Source organism: Rhinolophus hipposideros (genome assembly GCF_964194185.1).
Source record: "Rhinolophus hipposideros genome assembly, chromosome: 6".
NCBI classification, from domain to species: Eukaryota; Metazoa; Chordata; class Mammalia; order Chiroptera; family Rhinolophidae; genus Rhinolophus; species Rhinolophus hipposideros.
In genome coordinates, this window is record NC_138052.1 from 623659 (window position 1) to 637129 (window position 13471).

The following is a 13471-nucleotide window of genomic DNA, read 5'->3' on the forward strand; positions in this document are numbered from 1 at the left end:
TCAATTTTATTATAACATGACAAGATAAAAACACTTGGTTGCCCCAAAGCCTCCAGCTGTAAATATATAGCTAGTGACATTAGAGCAAAACTGTCCTTAAATTGGGGGAACTTCTCTTATCGTAAAAGGAAATACTTATATTTTAAACCTGCTGATTGGTTTTATTTAAAGCTAGATCTTTACTTGTAATGCCAAGCAAGAACCTCAGTGGAAAGCCAGAAATCGTAACATACTAGTAACAACACTCTGCATAGAGGACGGACTTCTGGCAAAAGGACAGGCCTGGCTGTCCGCCAGACAGGACACCAGACTGTGCTCTCGCATCCATGGCGCTTTTGCAGGCACAGGAAAATCACCAATCCTCCAAGAGGTCAGGGCTAGGGGGCTGTAGGGGGCAGGGGAGAAAGGCGTCCGGGGTCTGCACTGCTTTCCTCCTCTCACTTCCCTCTCCCCTCTACCTTCCAATCTGCCCCTTCCTCGGCAGCCTACTCTCAGTCACCTGAGATCATGTTGGATGCAAGAGGTTCTCGCAGCTTCTGTCTGATACAAACATGCTCCTCTGATCCTCTCAATCTCCTTGCTCTGGAACCCCAGCTTGTCCCTAGTCTTCATATTCTGTATTTATATCTAACCATGTCTAAATTCTGATTCTCCACACTGTCCAGGAAACTTGGATCAGGTCTCTTGACAAATAAATAAACAAATGTGTGTGTGTAGATATATGCAGCTAATCATCCCTTCATATAAAAATGCAGTTTGCACATTCTAAACTAATGACATGGGAGAGCAGCCTTGATAGGACGTGGAGCACCACAGTTATAAACAGCCATTGTGATCTCAATGCTATATAATTTCTATACTCATGCTTCCTGTCCCTTTTACCCACGGACAGCTCCTACCAACATCTTTCATGCTGCTAATTTAACACCTGAAAGCAATTCCAGTAAAGTAAACCAATTAAAACAATTGGTTTAATAACTAAACAATTGGTTTAAAAACATAGGTTGAGATTCATATTGTGATATATTTAATAGTCCACTTCATTATTCTTACTCCTTCAGCTGTGATGCTATCCTCAAGCCACTATGACCACCTGGGAGACACTTGTACCAGCGGTGACTGGCTTCACAGCACTTGAAGTGCCGCCTCAGTGCAGAGTGTATTTTCCCAATATGTAATGCCTTCAAGTTGGAAATAAGTAATACCTGATTGAAGGGGGCCCGGGGCCCATCACCTAGCAGAGCTGTTTTCTGCTGCTGGAACGGTATTGGCCCTTGAGATGGATGTGGCCCTCTTGCCGGGTTCTGCTGTCCCTGAGGTCCAGGGGGTCCTGGCATGCCACCCTGGGGTGGAGGTCCCAAAGAGCCTTGTGGCAGCCCCTGCTGACCTTGTGAGCCTGCAGGCCCTCGCAATTCCTGGGGAGGGCCCAGCAGTGATCCTTGGGGTGGAGGCCCCTGCATGCCTCGCATCTCCTGAGGACCCCTCATTTCCTGAGGGCCGTGTCCCAGCAGTCCACTTGGAGGGTGAGGGCCTCTCATCTCTTGAGGTGGGTGGCCCATCATCATCCCTTGGGGAGCAGGCCCCTGATTCTCTCGAGGGCCTGGAGGACCCTGCATTCCTCTTGGATTCAGGCCCATCAGAGGTCCCTGAGACACAGGACCTTGGATCCCTTGAGACCCTGGCCCACCTTGTATCCCATGAGGATGAGGAGGTCCTTGCATTCCTCTGGGACCAGGTGGTCCCTGCATACCTTGAGTACCAGGAGGCCCCTGAGGGCCCATGTGACCCTGGGGACCAGGTGGGCCTTGGGGGCCTATGTGGCCTTGTGGCCCAGGTGGACCCTGAGGACCCATATGACCTTGAGGACCAGAATTACCCTGTGGTCCAGGTGGTCCCTGAGGTCCCAAAGGGCCATGAGGCCCAGGATGCCTTTGCATACCTTGGGGACCGTGCATGTCCTGGGGCCTTGGCAACCCCTGGGGTGGGCCTTGGGGCCCTTGTGGTCCCATGAATCCTTGTGGCCCCCCACCTCCCTGGTGCAGTGGAGGACCTTGTGGTCCCATTTGTCCCTGGGGTCCAGGCGGTCTAAACTGTCCCTGTGGACCTGGAGGCCCCATCTGAGCCATGTTCATTGGAATCTGCTGAGATGGATGGGGCTGTTGAAAACCTTGTGGGATCTGAGACATTGGACTTTGTCCTGGAAAGGGCTGGGGTCCAAGGAGAGGGGTGCCAGATGAAGAAGGAGGCTGAATTTGCTCAGCCTGTTTCTGTGCAAGTCTTTCAATTTTAAGTTGCTGGAAAGAAAAAAAGAAAGAAAAAGCATACTGAAAAATTAGCCAGAGCTGTAGAGGATGGCAATACACTGCCATCACTTATTTCATTGGGGGAGCCTCAAAACAAACTGAGGCATTAACCCCTTAATGCCCCAACAGTAACTAGAGTCTATATAACATTCAGGTATTCTGAGGGTACTCAACCTTCAACATTCACTCCAGACTGCCTCTTTTTAGGTGCTAGGAAACAGCAGTCAGTTTTATTTATATCCATCTTGATCAGGGAAAGCCCAATAATTTACTGGTGTTTTATCATCCTTGCTAGCTGTCAAAGATAGGAAAAATAACAAACCACCTGCTCTAGAACTGAGGGATAAGAGTTTTTATCTGTGGAACAATAAGTGAATCCAAATTTAAACAATGTTGGCTTTATCTTTTCTTTTAAAAATGCATGTTTAACTTAGGTCCACTCACTGCTTGACTGATCTGGTTAGAAACTAGCTTCCTAATGTAGCAATACGAAATGCTGGTGCTCTTCAGACCCGTCTGAGAGTCCCATCCCCTCTCCTCCAAGCCTATCAGTAAAAAATGCTACCACTACTTTCTTAGATCAGCTGGAACCACCCGAAGAGCTTCACAAATACCTCCAGAAGCTGTGGGTTAGTGTACTGTAATGTGGCCATTTCTTGCTCAATTTCTGCTTGTGTTTTTTTCTTCTCTTCCAATTTAATGTCCTCTTTTCTGTCATTCAGTACCTCGTTTGGGGCAGGAATTGGAACCTTATTTTGCATCCAAGCCTTGGGAAAGAAGAGAATATTAAAATATACCTTAAGTGTGTAAATTATAATGACAGAATGAAAACACCATTCTATAATATCATTGGCTCATTCCAACTTGCCAAATACAAGTTGGCTCACCTGGTATGTTATCTTTATTTCTAATGCTTATTCTTAGTGACACAGGAATGGAATTGGGCAAGAACACTATGGGATAGAAATTATTAAAATGATAAAAGCTGTAAGATTTTGCGTGTTATTAAGAATATGAAGCTTGCCTGCCTCTTCAACCGGGCACACATACTTCGTGTTGAAGGGACAGGTAACACAGAAGACAGAAAGTATAGAAAAGACACTCTCTCTGTCCATGTCTTTTTTCACCTTCCTCTGATAATGTGGATGACAGTAAGGAGGTGAGAACAAAAGAAGATCTAGAAAAGATTCATGACAAACTCAGCACTGACTGCAAAGCAACAGATGGGAACTATGTCTAAGAACGTCTGAAATATGTGAAGAATGTTTCAGAAGAGTTGATTGGACAGAGATAGATGCAAGAAATAGATCTGCAAGAGATGAGAGAATCCAAGAAACGCATCTCTGAACTTCAGTTTGTCTCACCAAACAGACTCTCACAGTGCACGATGAGCTGGGGCCACCTTAGTTACTCACCTGTTGGAACTGAGCAGGAATGGGTTTTGCGTAAGGAACTTTCTTCTGAGGCACTTTTTTCTGATCCTTTTGCATCACTTCCTCCATCCCCCAATCTAAACCTGGAATTGTCATTTCAATTTCATTTGATTCATCTTTCCCTGTAATCATAAAGATAAGTAGTTAGCAAGGAAATGAAAGAAAGTGGCTACTTCACCAATGAACACATTTTAGAAGAACAGATTTTAAATGTTATGCAGCTTACATCACTCATATCAACACTTCTCAACATAAATCATTTTGGAGTTTTCAAAATAATTTAATATCATGAAGATAAGAAACAGATCTACAAAAATAAAATTTACAGGTACAACTCTTACCCATCTGCTCTTGTTCCATGGCTAATTTGAGTTGTTCCGGGATTCCCATCCCTGGAATTACTGCCAGGCTATTAGGTTCAAGGTCATCTATAAATAGGCATACATCCATTGTCAATAGAAATTTTATAAATGTAGTGGCTCAATACAATTAACACCTTTATAAAAATGAAATCTATTGCTGGTGATTTACAAATTAATAAACTATAAAACTAAAATTCGTTTTGTAAAATCTTTTCAATACTAACACTTTTATAACAGAAAATCAGGTTTCCAAGAAGGATAAATGTGCAAGAGCCTCACCATATTCTACTCCATCTTCAGACATTCCTGGTAATAGGTTTAAATTATATCGATCTCGCATTTTATCACCTGGCCGGTTTCGGGTCCAGAATTTGCTGTCAACATAAAAGTAATTGAATGGGGAAGGGTGGGAAAATGGTTTCAGTGTATTTCTGGGACATAACAGTACTAAGCAGTACCCTGGTAAACACAATAGTTTTACAATGATTTTCCTCTAAAAATTTAAAATGTAGAAATATTTTTTTAAAATCTGAAGGCAAAACAGAATTTGAATAACAAAGTCATATCCAATACCCAATCTCCTTCTTGTGATATATGTATTTATAAACCACTACAAAAATGTTCCTAAGAATAAGATAAAATACACATGAATACAATGATCTACCTATAAAAATATGTATTTATTTCCCTCTGCTCTATGAATATAGTCATTCCTCATTACTTTCTATAATGCTTACCTGGTATGGTCGTTGGAGCCGGAGCAGAGAATATGCCCAAGAGGGTGCCAAGCCAGACTCCAGATCATCCCTTCGTGGGCCATCTCCATCCCACCCACCTCTTTTTCTACCCTGTAACAGCACCACAGAAACAAGTCTTTCTCATGAAAGTTACCAAAAAAAAAAAAAAAGAGAGAGAGAGAAAGAGAGAGACATTTTTTTCTAGTGTAACACAAAGCTACCAAAGCCTGTTTGAATCTGGTCAATTCCACATGTTGCATGAGTACTGATTTGTCATCAGTAATATATTCTTTTAGTCAAAGAGCACTTCAGAGAGGAAAATGCTTCAAGAATGTAAGAAGTCTCTGATACAGGACATATGAACACTCAGAAAAAATACAAACATTACCATGTTTTACACTTTCAGGTGCTCTCTTCATAAAATATACTTCTTTATATAATAAGTGTTACATACCCAACATGCCAGAATAACAAAGAGCCATCAGACCCTCCACTGGCAAAAAGTCCTTCGTGAACAGGATGCCAGGCCACAGCTGTAAAACAAAAACATGGAGAAAGACAAAATTATTAGGACCTCAGAAAACTAGCAGGCAGTAGTCAAAATGAGAAGTCTATCTGACTGCCACTGACCTGTGGCTTCTTTCTTATGACCTCGGAAGACTTGAAGCTCTTCTTTCAGGTTTCGGATGTCAAAAAGTTTACAGAGATGGTCACGTGATGCTGTGAGTAGCCAATTGCCATTGAGATTTAATTTCACTTCCATCACTGTGTTTTTATGGGCATGACTAGAAACAAAGTACCAAGAAAATCATCTTTCAGAATTCAAAACAAGTCTAAATTGATGCAGCAGCCATTTTTGTTGAAAGGCACATGGGTCAAGATGGCAAGAGGATTAGCCTAGAAGTAATAAAGCATGAAGTAGTAACATTACAGGACCACAGTTAAAAGTACATTTGAAAGACACAGGTTAATGACAGAAACAATGTCCGTTACCTAAGCATTGCTTTCTTTAAGCAATTAAAAAGTAGAGCTTCAATTGGAGAGAAAAGTTTATCTGTGCAGCACAGGAATAAATTACTATTCAATAAAGCTCATTAAACTTTAAAAATTCAGTGAAGCTCCTCTCATTAAGACAAAGCATAAAAAAGGACACAGGGTAGTTGGAGGGTTTATGTGAACTCGAGACAGTGATGAGGCCTGCACAATGCATGTCTCTCAGGAACACCATTCCCGAGGCGTTCGAGTTGGCTGCAGCCATTGGAGGTGTGCAGCACGGCAGCCTTGCTCCAACCAGCTCATTCTGTGTATAGCTCACTTCCCAATCAGAAGGACTGGGGTAGAGCTGTTTGGTCAAAAAAACATTAACAACATATTCGTATCACTGTGAATGTTTACAGATAATTCAAACAGAAAATTTTATTGTGTAGCTGAATCATAAGCACCTCAGACCAAAAAAAAAAAAGGCAGGGGAGACTGATTTAAAAATGGAGGGAAAGCATCTCTATAGATGTAGTGAGATGGAGAAACCTGGGCTATATGTCTAGTAAGTGGCAACCACATCGACTCCATACAGTGCCAAAAGGTGTTATGGTGAGAATAGTAATAACTACCTCCTCACCCTGCTCCCCACTGCCCACCCCTGTGATACCCAAATTAATTTAGACATATGTGGAAGAACAAAAATCAAGCCTTACTTCATTGCAAATTCAGAGACAGATCATACTTAATTAATAAGAAGGCTTATAGATACAAGTCCATCTGTTGTCTACACTGCTTTTTCAGGAATACATGAAAGGAGAGAAAGCTAAATGTTAAAGAACACAGGAAGGTTTGTTCCCCTTTGTTTAGGGATGAAGGCGGGGTTCCTATCACTTACAGTGTTGCAAGACTCTGCCCAGTCTTGGGATCCCAGAACTTGATTGGCTGTTGACTATCTTTACTTCCTGAAACAACTAACCCTTTTGTTGGATGCCAGTCTACACATTTCACATCAGCACCATGCCCTGTCGGAAACAAGTTAAGATAAAAACCTAATCAGTCATGTATAGTTAAAGCAGACTCCATTCTAATTTAAACCAAAGTAGAGAAACCTGTCAAATGTTTTTGACCCTGGTGCTCAACATCTTAAACTTTTACAAGACTCTGGGCTTTGTGTCTGGAAGCCTTAGGGACATATAGCAACCTCGCTTTCGATGCCCAGATGCGCAGGAACCATTCCTCTTCTGGAATCAAGCTCATCTCGCCCACTTGCTGGCAGGCTAGTTAAGGCTTACTGGAGCTACGCCTCTCAAGCAGCCGTATATAAAGCTTCCTAAACTTTTCATGCTGTTCCTGTATCATACTAATTATTAGTCATAATTCTTGTCATTCACTTTAGTAGTCCTTAAGATCAGAAGTCCTAAAATTCAGCTTCAGACACTACCACTTTCCAGATGTGATGACAGGAAGAGTATTCCATCTTTCTGATCCCATTTACTCAAAAGCAGAATGACAAAAATAATCCCTGCTTTGTTCACCCTGTCAGATGGGATGAAAACAGAAGACACCCTGAGTAATTACTGTATGTTAGGTGAAGTATTGAGCACTTGTAAGCATCACCTCTTGAAATCTTGACAAAATCCTAAGGAAAGTATTATTATCACCATTTTTACAAGTGAAGAGACAGGAAGACTGGAGGGTTTAGATAACATGTTGTACATTCCTAAGCTAGTCACCCAGAACAGTGGCTGGGATCTGAGCCTGGTCTACAGGATTCCAGAGTTCTCTGAACCACTGTGCTAGAGCAGGAGGTCACATCACAAATGTAATAGATTAACTGTTACTAAAAATCACAAAAGTGAAAATCATAACCTACAAAACTGAAAGAAATGTTTGAAAAAAATGGGGTGCTGTACAAAAAGCGCCCCAGGAATATTTTATACAGAAAAATGCACTAAGAAGTAAGGTCAAGAGTGAGGTAAAGAGCATATGAAACAGCTGCTTCTCTAACATGCATCAAATCCAGCTTCTGTGAAGTTTGAGGTGGGAAGGAGGAAGGATATTAGAAGAACAGAAAAATAGGGAAGGAGAGAAGGAGGAAGAGATAGCGTTGGAGGCATTGGAAAGTGAATTTGCACTAATTCGGAAGGGAGTGATTCGCATGTCACATGGGCATGGACTGACTTATCTAAGTACCCTGTGCTGGCAGGCACGTAGGGGGACATCAACTGTCTGGGGAACAGTTTGGTAATGTGTACCAAAAGCATGAAAAATGGGTGGACAATTGGCCCAGTTGGTTAGAGAGCGGTGCTCATAACACCAAGATGACCGGTTCAATGCCCACATGGGCCAGCGAGCCCTCCACAACTAGATTAAAAAGAAAAAAGAAAAAAAAAACCACTTGACTTGGAGCTGAGCTGCACCCTCCACAACTAGACTGAAAAAGAAAACGACTTAACTTGGAGCTGATGGGTCCTGGAAAAACACACAGTTCCCCAATAAAATTTTTTTTTTTAAAAAGTGTGAAATTACAGCTCCTCTAAGCCTATGTCTCAGAATTTACCACAGGAAAATAATGGATGTCCAAAAAGATTGGTCTACCAGGATGTTTACTGATACAGTTTATTTTTAAATGCCCTTGAATAGGAAACAAATGAATTACAAAGTAAATTTTGGTATGATGTATGTGCCTTATCAGATGTGAACGGTTAGTCTAAGAGTCACACCTATCCTATACTGCCTTATCAGATATGAATAGGTAGTCTAAATAAGTGTTACAAGAGGAAAAGAAAACAAAAATATATACCCTCCTATTGCTTCTGTAATGCATAAAGACTCACTGAAGGATGGTACATAGCAGACAGGAAACTGGGATAAGAGGGGGCCTATTCAAGCCTTTACATTATTTTATTTTTGAACTATGTGCATGTATATCTACTTTAAAAAAAAACAAATAAAGTTATCTAAGAAAATATATGCAAAAAGTATGTTCAGCATGCTAACATCTGTAGCTGAAATAGACATACACTGACACAGAGCACACATATTTGCTCAAAAATACATAAAATATGTCTTAAAAAATACACAAGAATCTGATATTGATAGTCTCCAAAAAGGGAAATTGGGTAGTGAGAGGACATGGGTAAGGAGTCTTCACTGTACATTGTTTGGTCATTTTAAAATATTAAACATGTGAATAATCTATTGAGAAAAAAATTTACTAAATAACAGTGGATTACCTCTAGAAAGTGGGTATGAAATCTTTGTAAGTAGCATATAATGTTTTTATAATTTTATTAAAAAATAAAAAAGAGGCTGGATGGACCTAGAGGGTATTAAGAGAAATAAGACAGAGAAAGATAAAAACTGTACGATTTCATTTATATAGAGAATTTAAAAAACAAACGAACAAAACAGAATAAAACTCACAGATACAGAGAACAAACTGATGGTCACCAGATAGAAGGGCGGTGAGGGGATGAGTGAAAAAGGTGAACAAGTATGAACTGCCAGCTATAAAAATAGTCACGAAGATGTAATGTTCAGCATAGGGAATAGAGTTAATATCATAACAACTGCACGGTGCCAGATGTGTACGAAGCTTACTGGTGTGATCACCTCACAAGGTATACAAATGCCTAATCACTGTTGCATACATGAAATTCATTTAATGTAGGTCGACTACAATTAAAAATATATTTTAAAAAAATGAAAAAGGAAAAATAAAGATTAAGCTGGCATAGAAGTTGATAAACAACTGCTTCCTTCTTTAGAGAAAAAGTTACTGAATTCCCAAAGACGTAACAAAAACTATTTGAAATGATAAAATTCTACTCTCTCGTGTCAATGTCGATATATTTAGATCCAGAAGAATCAGACTAGAAGAAAATTATTTTCCTAATTTTTAAAACACTTTTATATTTAAAAGATGGTATTTGAAGTCTTGTTCATAATTGTAAAAAAGTATAAACAAATTTTAGATGTGGAATGTAAAATGAACTAATAATACCATACCCAAAAAATAGAAGAAACAGGTAACAACTATTAAGATGAAGATCCTGGGAACAACAAAACAACTCAGGAAATTAACTGAACTTTTAAAGAGCAAACAAAATAATACATGCACAAACTATGCATATGGTATGAGAAAGATTAAAATGTACAGGTATAATTACAAAAATGTAGATACAGACAAGCAGGAAATGAAAATTATACTGGGATACTGGAAACAAAGGTAAAGTTCTGCTATTCACCTTTCCTCTGTTATGTTGTGGTTTTAACCATTAACAACATGGGTTACATTTTTTTGCATGTGAACTTTTTTATGTTTTTTAAAAGAGGAAAAAACACCACTGAATGCAAGTTACTTTGCTAGGTAATATTCTCTTGATCAAAGTGGCAAAAATTAAATTTGGCGACACCCAATGTTAATAAGAGAGTAACAGGCATTCTCACCCATAATTGGTTGGAAAATAAATTAGTGCAACCTTTGGAGAGGTCATTTAGCCATATCCACCAAAATGTTAAATATTCATACTTTCGTTTTGTAATTCCTCTACTAGGAATTTACCCTCTGTGTATAACTGTAAAAACACACCAAGATTTATGTACAAAGATAGTTACTACTCCTTGTTTGAATTGCAAGACTGGAAACAACCTAATGATGAATCAATGGGGGGTGATTTAGAAAAATTAAGGTAAATCCATATAGTTGAATTCAGTACAGCTGTTAAAACTGAGGCAAGAAAGAGGGAGCTTTTGGGGGTGATGGAAATCTTGATTATGGTGCTGGTTACAAAAACAGAGAAAAGGGCAGAGAAAACGGACTTTTTAGAGAGATTGAAATTATATCTTGATGATGGTGTATATGCCAGGGGTGCCAAAAACGTGTAGAAATGGACACTTTGGTCAACGTTGCTCAAGCAGGAGTTCGTCGACATCAGAAGTATCTGGACACTGATGGTAAACACTTTGAGCACCTCTTGTAATTGAAGAAGTCAAACGTGACTTGTATTCATCTTTTGTTAGCGGTATATATTACAATTTTAATAGTTTTTTCCTTTCTTAAAATGTGTATACATTTTTTTGGCACCCTCTGTATTTGTCAAAACTCATAGAGCTGTATACCTAAAAAGGGTGAATGCAACCATATGTAAATTATACCTCAATGACTCATTTTTAAAAATTATAAGCAGAAAAGCAAAGTAAAATTTAGTCTCATTTGTAAAAAAAAGAAAACTTAAGCTGATTTTTTAGGGTGAAGAAAATGGTATGGGAATAAGAAGACATTTATTTTTCTATACTACTTGAAGTTTTTGACATGTGCTTTTATTATTTTACTTGATGGAAAACTTTGGCTTCCCTCTATTCAAAACTCATGAGAATGACTAATATCAATTAGTGCCTTTGTTTGCCAATATAGAAGCAACCAGTGTATGTGGTGCCAAAAAGACGTGCTTCAGAGCCTCAGTGGGATGTATTTTTTTTTCTCAGTGAGATTATTTTTATTTAAAGAAAAATGAAACAAATTTATACACTATAAGCATATCAACCCTTTAAAAAATAGTCAATCTGTTTCGTGAAGGAAGATGAAATTAAAGAAAATCAAGAAGGCACTAAGTTAGTTACCTTGGGTATTGGTATCTCTAACACATGTGATGGTCAGGTTTCTGACCTATCCCTTACTATGGGTGTTCAGAGTAAAGAAAAGGTCTGAGAGGAGAAGAGAAGGAGCACGAGAGGAAACTACAAATGAGGGAACTATCGGCCACATTAACAAAGCTCATGACACTAGTGGGATGTATTTTTATCATTGACAGTTCCGGGCTCAATATGGCTAAATTAAGTTCCAAGGATTATTACGGGTTTTGTGAGCTGGCATGCCATATATAAACAATATATATAAATTATTACCTCATAGAAAAATGATTAAATCCCTAACACATGGTTTATATCAATTTCAACCTAAAGAATGCCTCTACACTAATTTTTATCATTTCAAAGGTCCAAAATTTCAGGATAAAAGTTCTTTGTGATACCCAAACATGAAAATTTCAAGAATGTAGTATTTGCAATGCTGAAGCAATTAACATAGATTTAACAAAAAATTCATTCAAGTGACAACTGTTCTTACCTATCATAACCTAGATATTTTAGAACTAAAACCATCTTGTTAATGGCTCAAGATTTCAGGACTAAGACTGTCTTGCCAATGAAAGACCAAGTACTAAAAGTGGCATCTACATAAACTTTCCAGAATCAAGCTTGTAAAAAATATGAAGATAAAACTCTCCAGGCCGGCCCGGTGGCTCAGGCAGTTAGAGCTCCGTGCTCCTAACTCCGAAGGCTGCCGGTTCAATTCCCACATGGGGGGCCAGTGGGCTCTCAGCCACAAGGTTACCAGTTCAACTCCTCGAGTCCCGCAAGGGATGGTGGACAGCGCCCCCTGCAACTAAGATTGAACACGGCACCTTGAGCTGAGCTGCCTCCCGGACGGCTCAGTTGGTTGGAGCACGTCCTCTCAACCACAAGGTTGCCGGTTCAACTCCCGCAAAGGATGGTGGACTGTGCCCCCCAAGGGATGGTGGACAGCGCCCCCTGCAACTAAGATTGAACACGGCACTTGGAGCTGAGCTGCCTCCCGGATGGCTCAGTTGGTTGGAGCACAAGGTTGCCGGTTCAACTCCCGCAAAGGATGGTGGACTGTGCCCCCTGCAACTAGCAACGGCAACTGGACCTGGAGCTGAGCTGCGCCCTCCACAATTAAGACTGAAAGGACAACAACTTGACTTGGAAAAGAGGCCTGGAAGTACACACTGTTCCCCAATAAAGTCCTGTTCCCCTTCCCCAATAAAATCTTTAAAAAAAAAAAAAACAAAACTCTCCACACCAAACCTGTTCCTACAAGGCCTACCACAGGAACAGCCCTGTCGGGACAGACAGGCTGACGAATAAACATATAATCCTCAGAAGGATGGCAGAGCTGTAAGGAAGCCAGAGGTAGGCACGTGGTTACCAAGGAAAGACCCAGGGCCTCTTGGAAAAGGTCACAGTGACTTATCCAAACTTGACTGCAATTAGAAACAGAGGATATGCTTGAAGAAAAATTGCAATATTGAGACTTGAAGGTTCAATTGCCAAGTTCTAAAATGAAGAGACTCTAGTTGCAAATACTAACGAACAAGATTGTTGTACTAAATCCATGTGGAATTTCCTTTGAATACTTATACTTAAGAATTTGACTTGCACTGTATAATACAGTAGCTATTAGCCACATGTGGTTATTTAAATTTGTTTTAATTAAAGTTTAAAAAAATAGGTTCCTCAGTCACACTAGCAACATGTCATGTGCTCAACAACCATATGTGACTAGTGGCTAGCGTACTGCACAGCAGAGATATAGAATATTTCCATCATCACATAAAGCCCTTTGGACATGACGGATTTCAACTACAGACGTTTTAAAGAAAATCTTCTCCTTAAAGTCCCATAATCATATTACTATTATTCACTATCTCAGTCACACAATAACAACAAAATTATCTTCAACTGACGCTAAAGCTAAGAATGTCCTGTAAAGTTCCCCTGGCCTGTAATTGTTACATAGGAGTTACTGAGGCCTAAAGTCAGCGGCCAGAGGTGGCCCAGGTTTTCTTTTT

The 13471-nt window shown here is 39.9% G+C and overlaps 1 protein-coding gene across 6 annotated transcripts in view; it reads right to left on the reverse strand.

Moving 5' to 3' along the window:
- WDR33 (WD repeat domain 33) overlaps positions 1-13471 on the reverse strand; it is a 105348-nt gene that overhangs the window by 12627 nt on the left and 79250 nt on the right. For all 6 annotated transcript variants that reach the window (XM_081051884.1, XM_081051882.1, XM_081051881.1 and 3 more), the window contains exons 8-16: positions 6712-6838; positions 5466-5620; positions 5290-5368; positions 4836-4946; positions 4378-4472; positions 4078-4164; positions 3719-3858; positions 2918-3070; positions 1206-2294 (exon numbers count right to left, since the gene is read on the reverse strand). In XM_081051884.1, the coding sequence (XP_080908010.1) occupies positions 1206-2294; positions 2918-3070; positions 3719-3858; positions 4078-4164; positions 4378-4472; positions 4836-4946; positions 5290-5368; positions 5466-5620; positions 6712-6838 (2036 nt within the window). The remainder of the gene's footprint in view (positions 1-1205; positions 2295-2917; positions 3071-3718; positions 3859-4077; positions 4165-4377; positions 4473-4835; positions 4947-5289; positions 5369-5465; positions 5621-6711; positions 6839-13471) is intronic.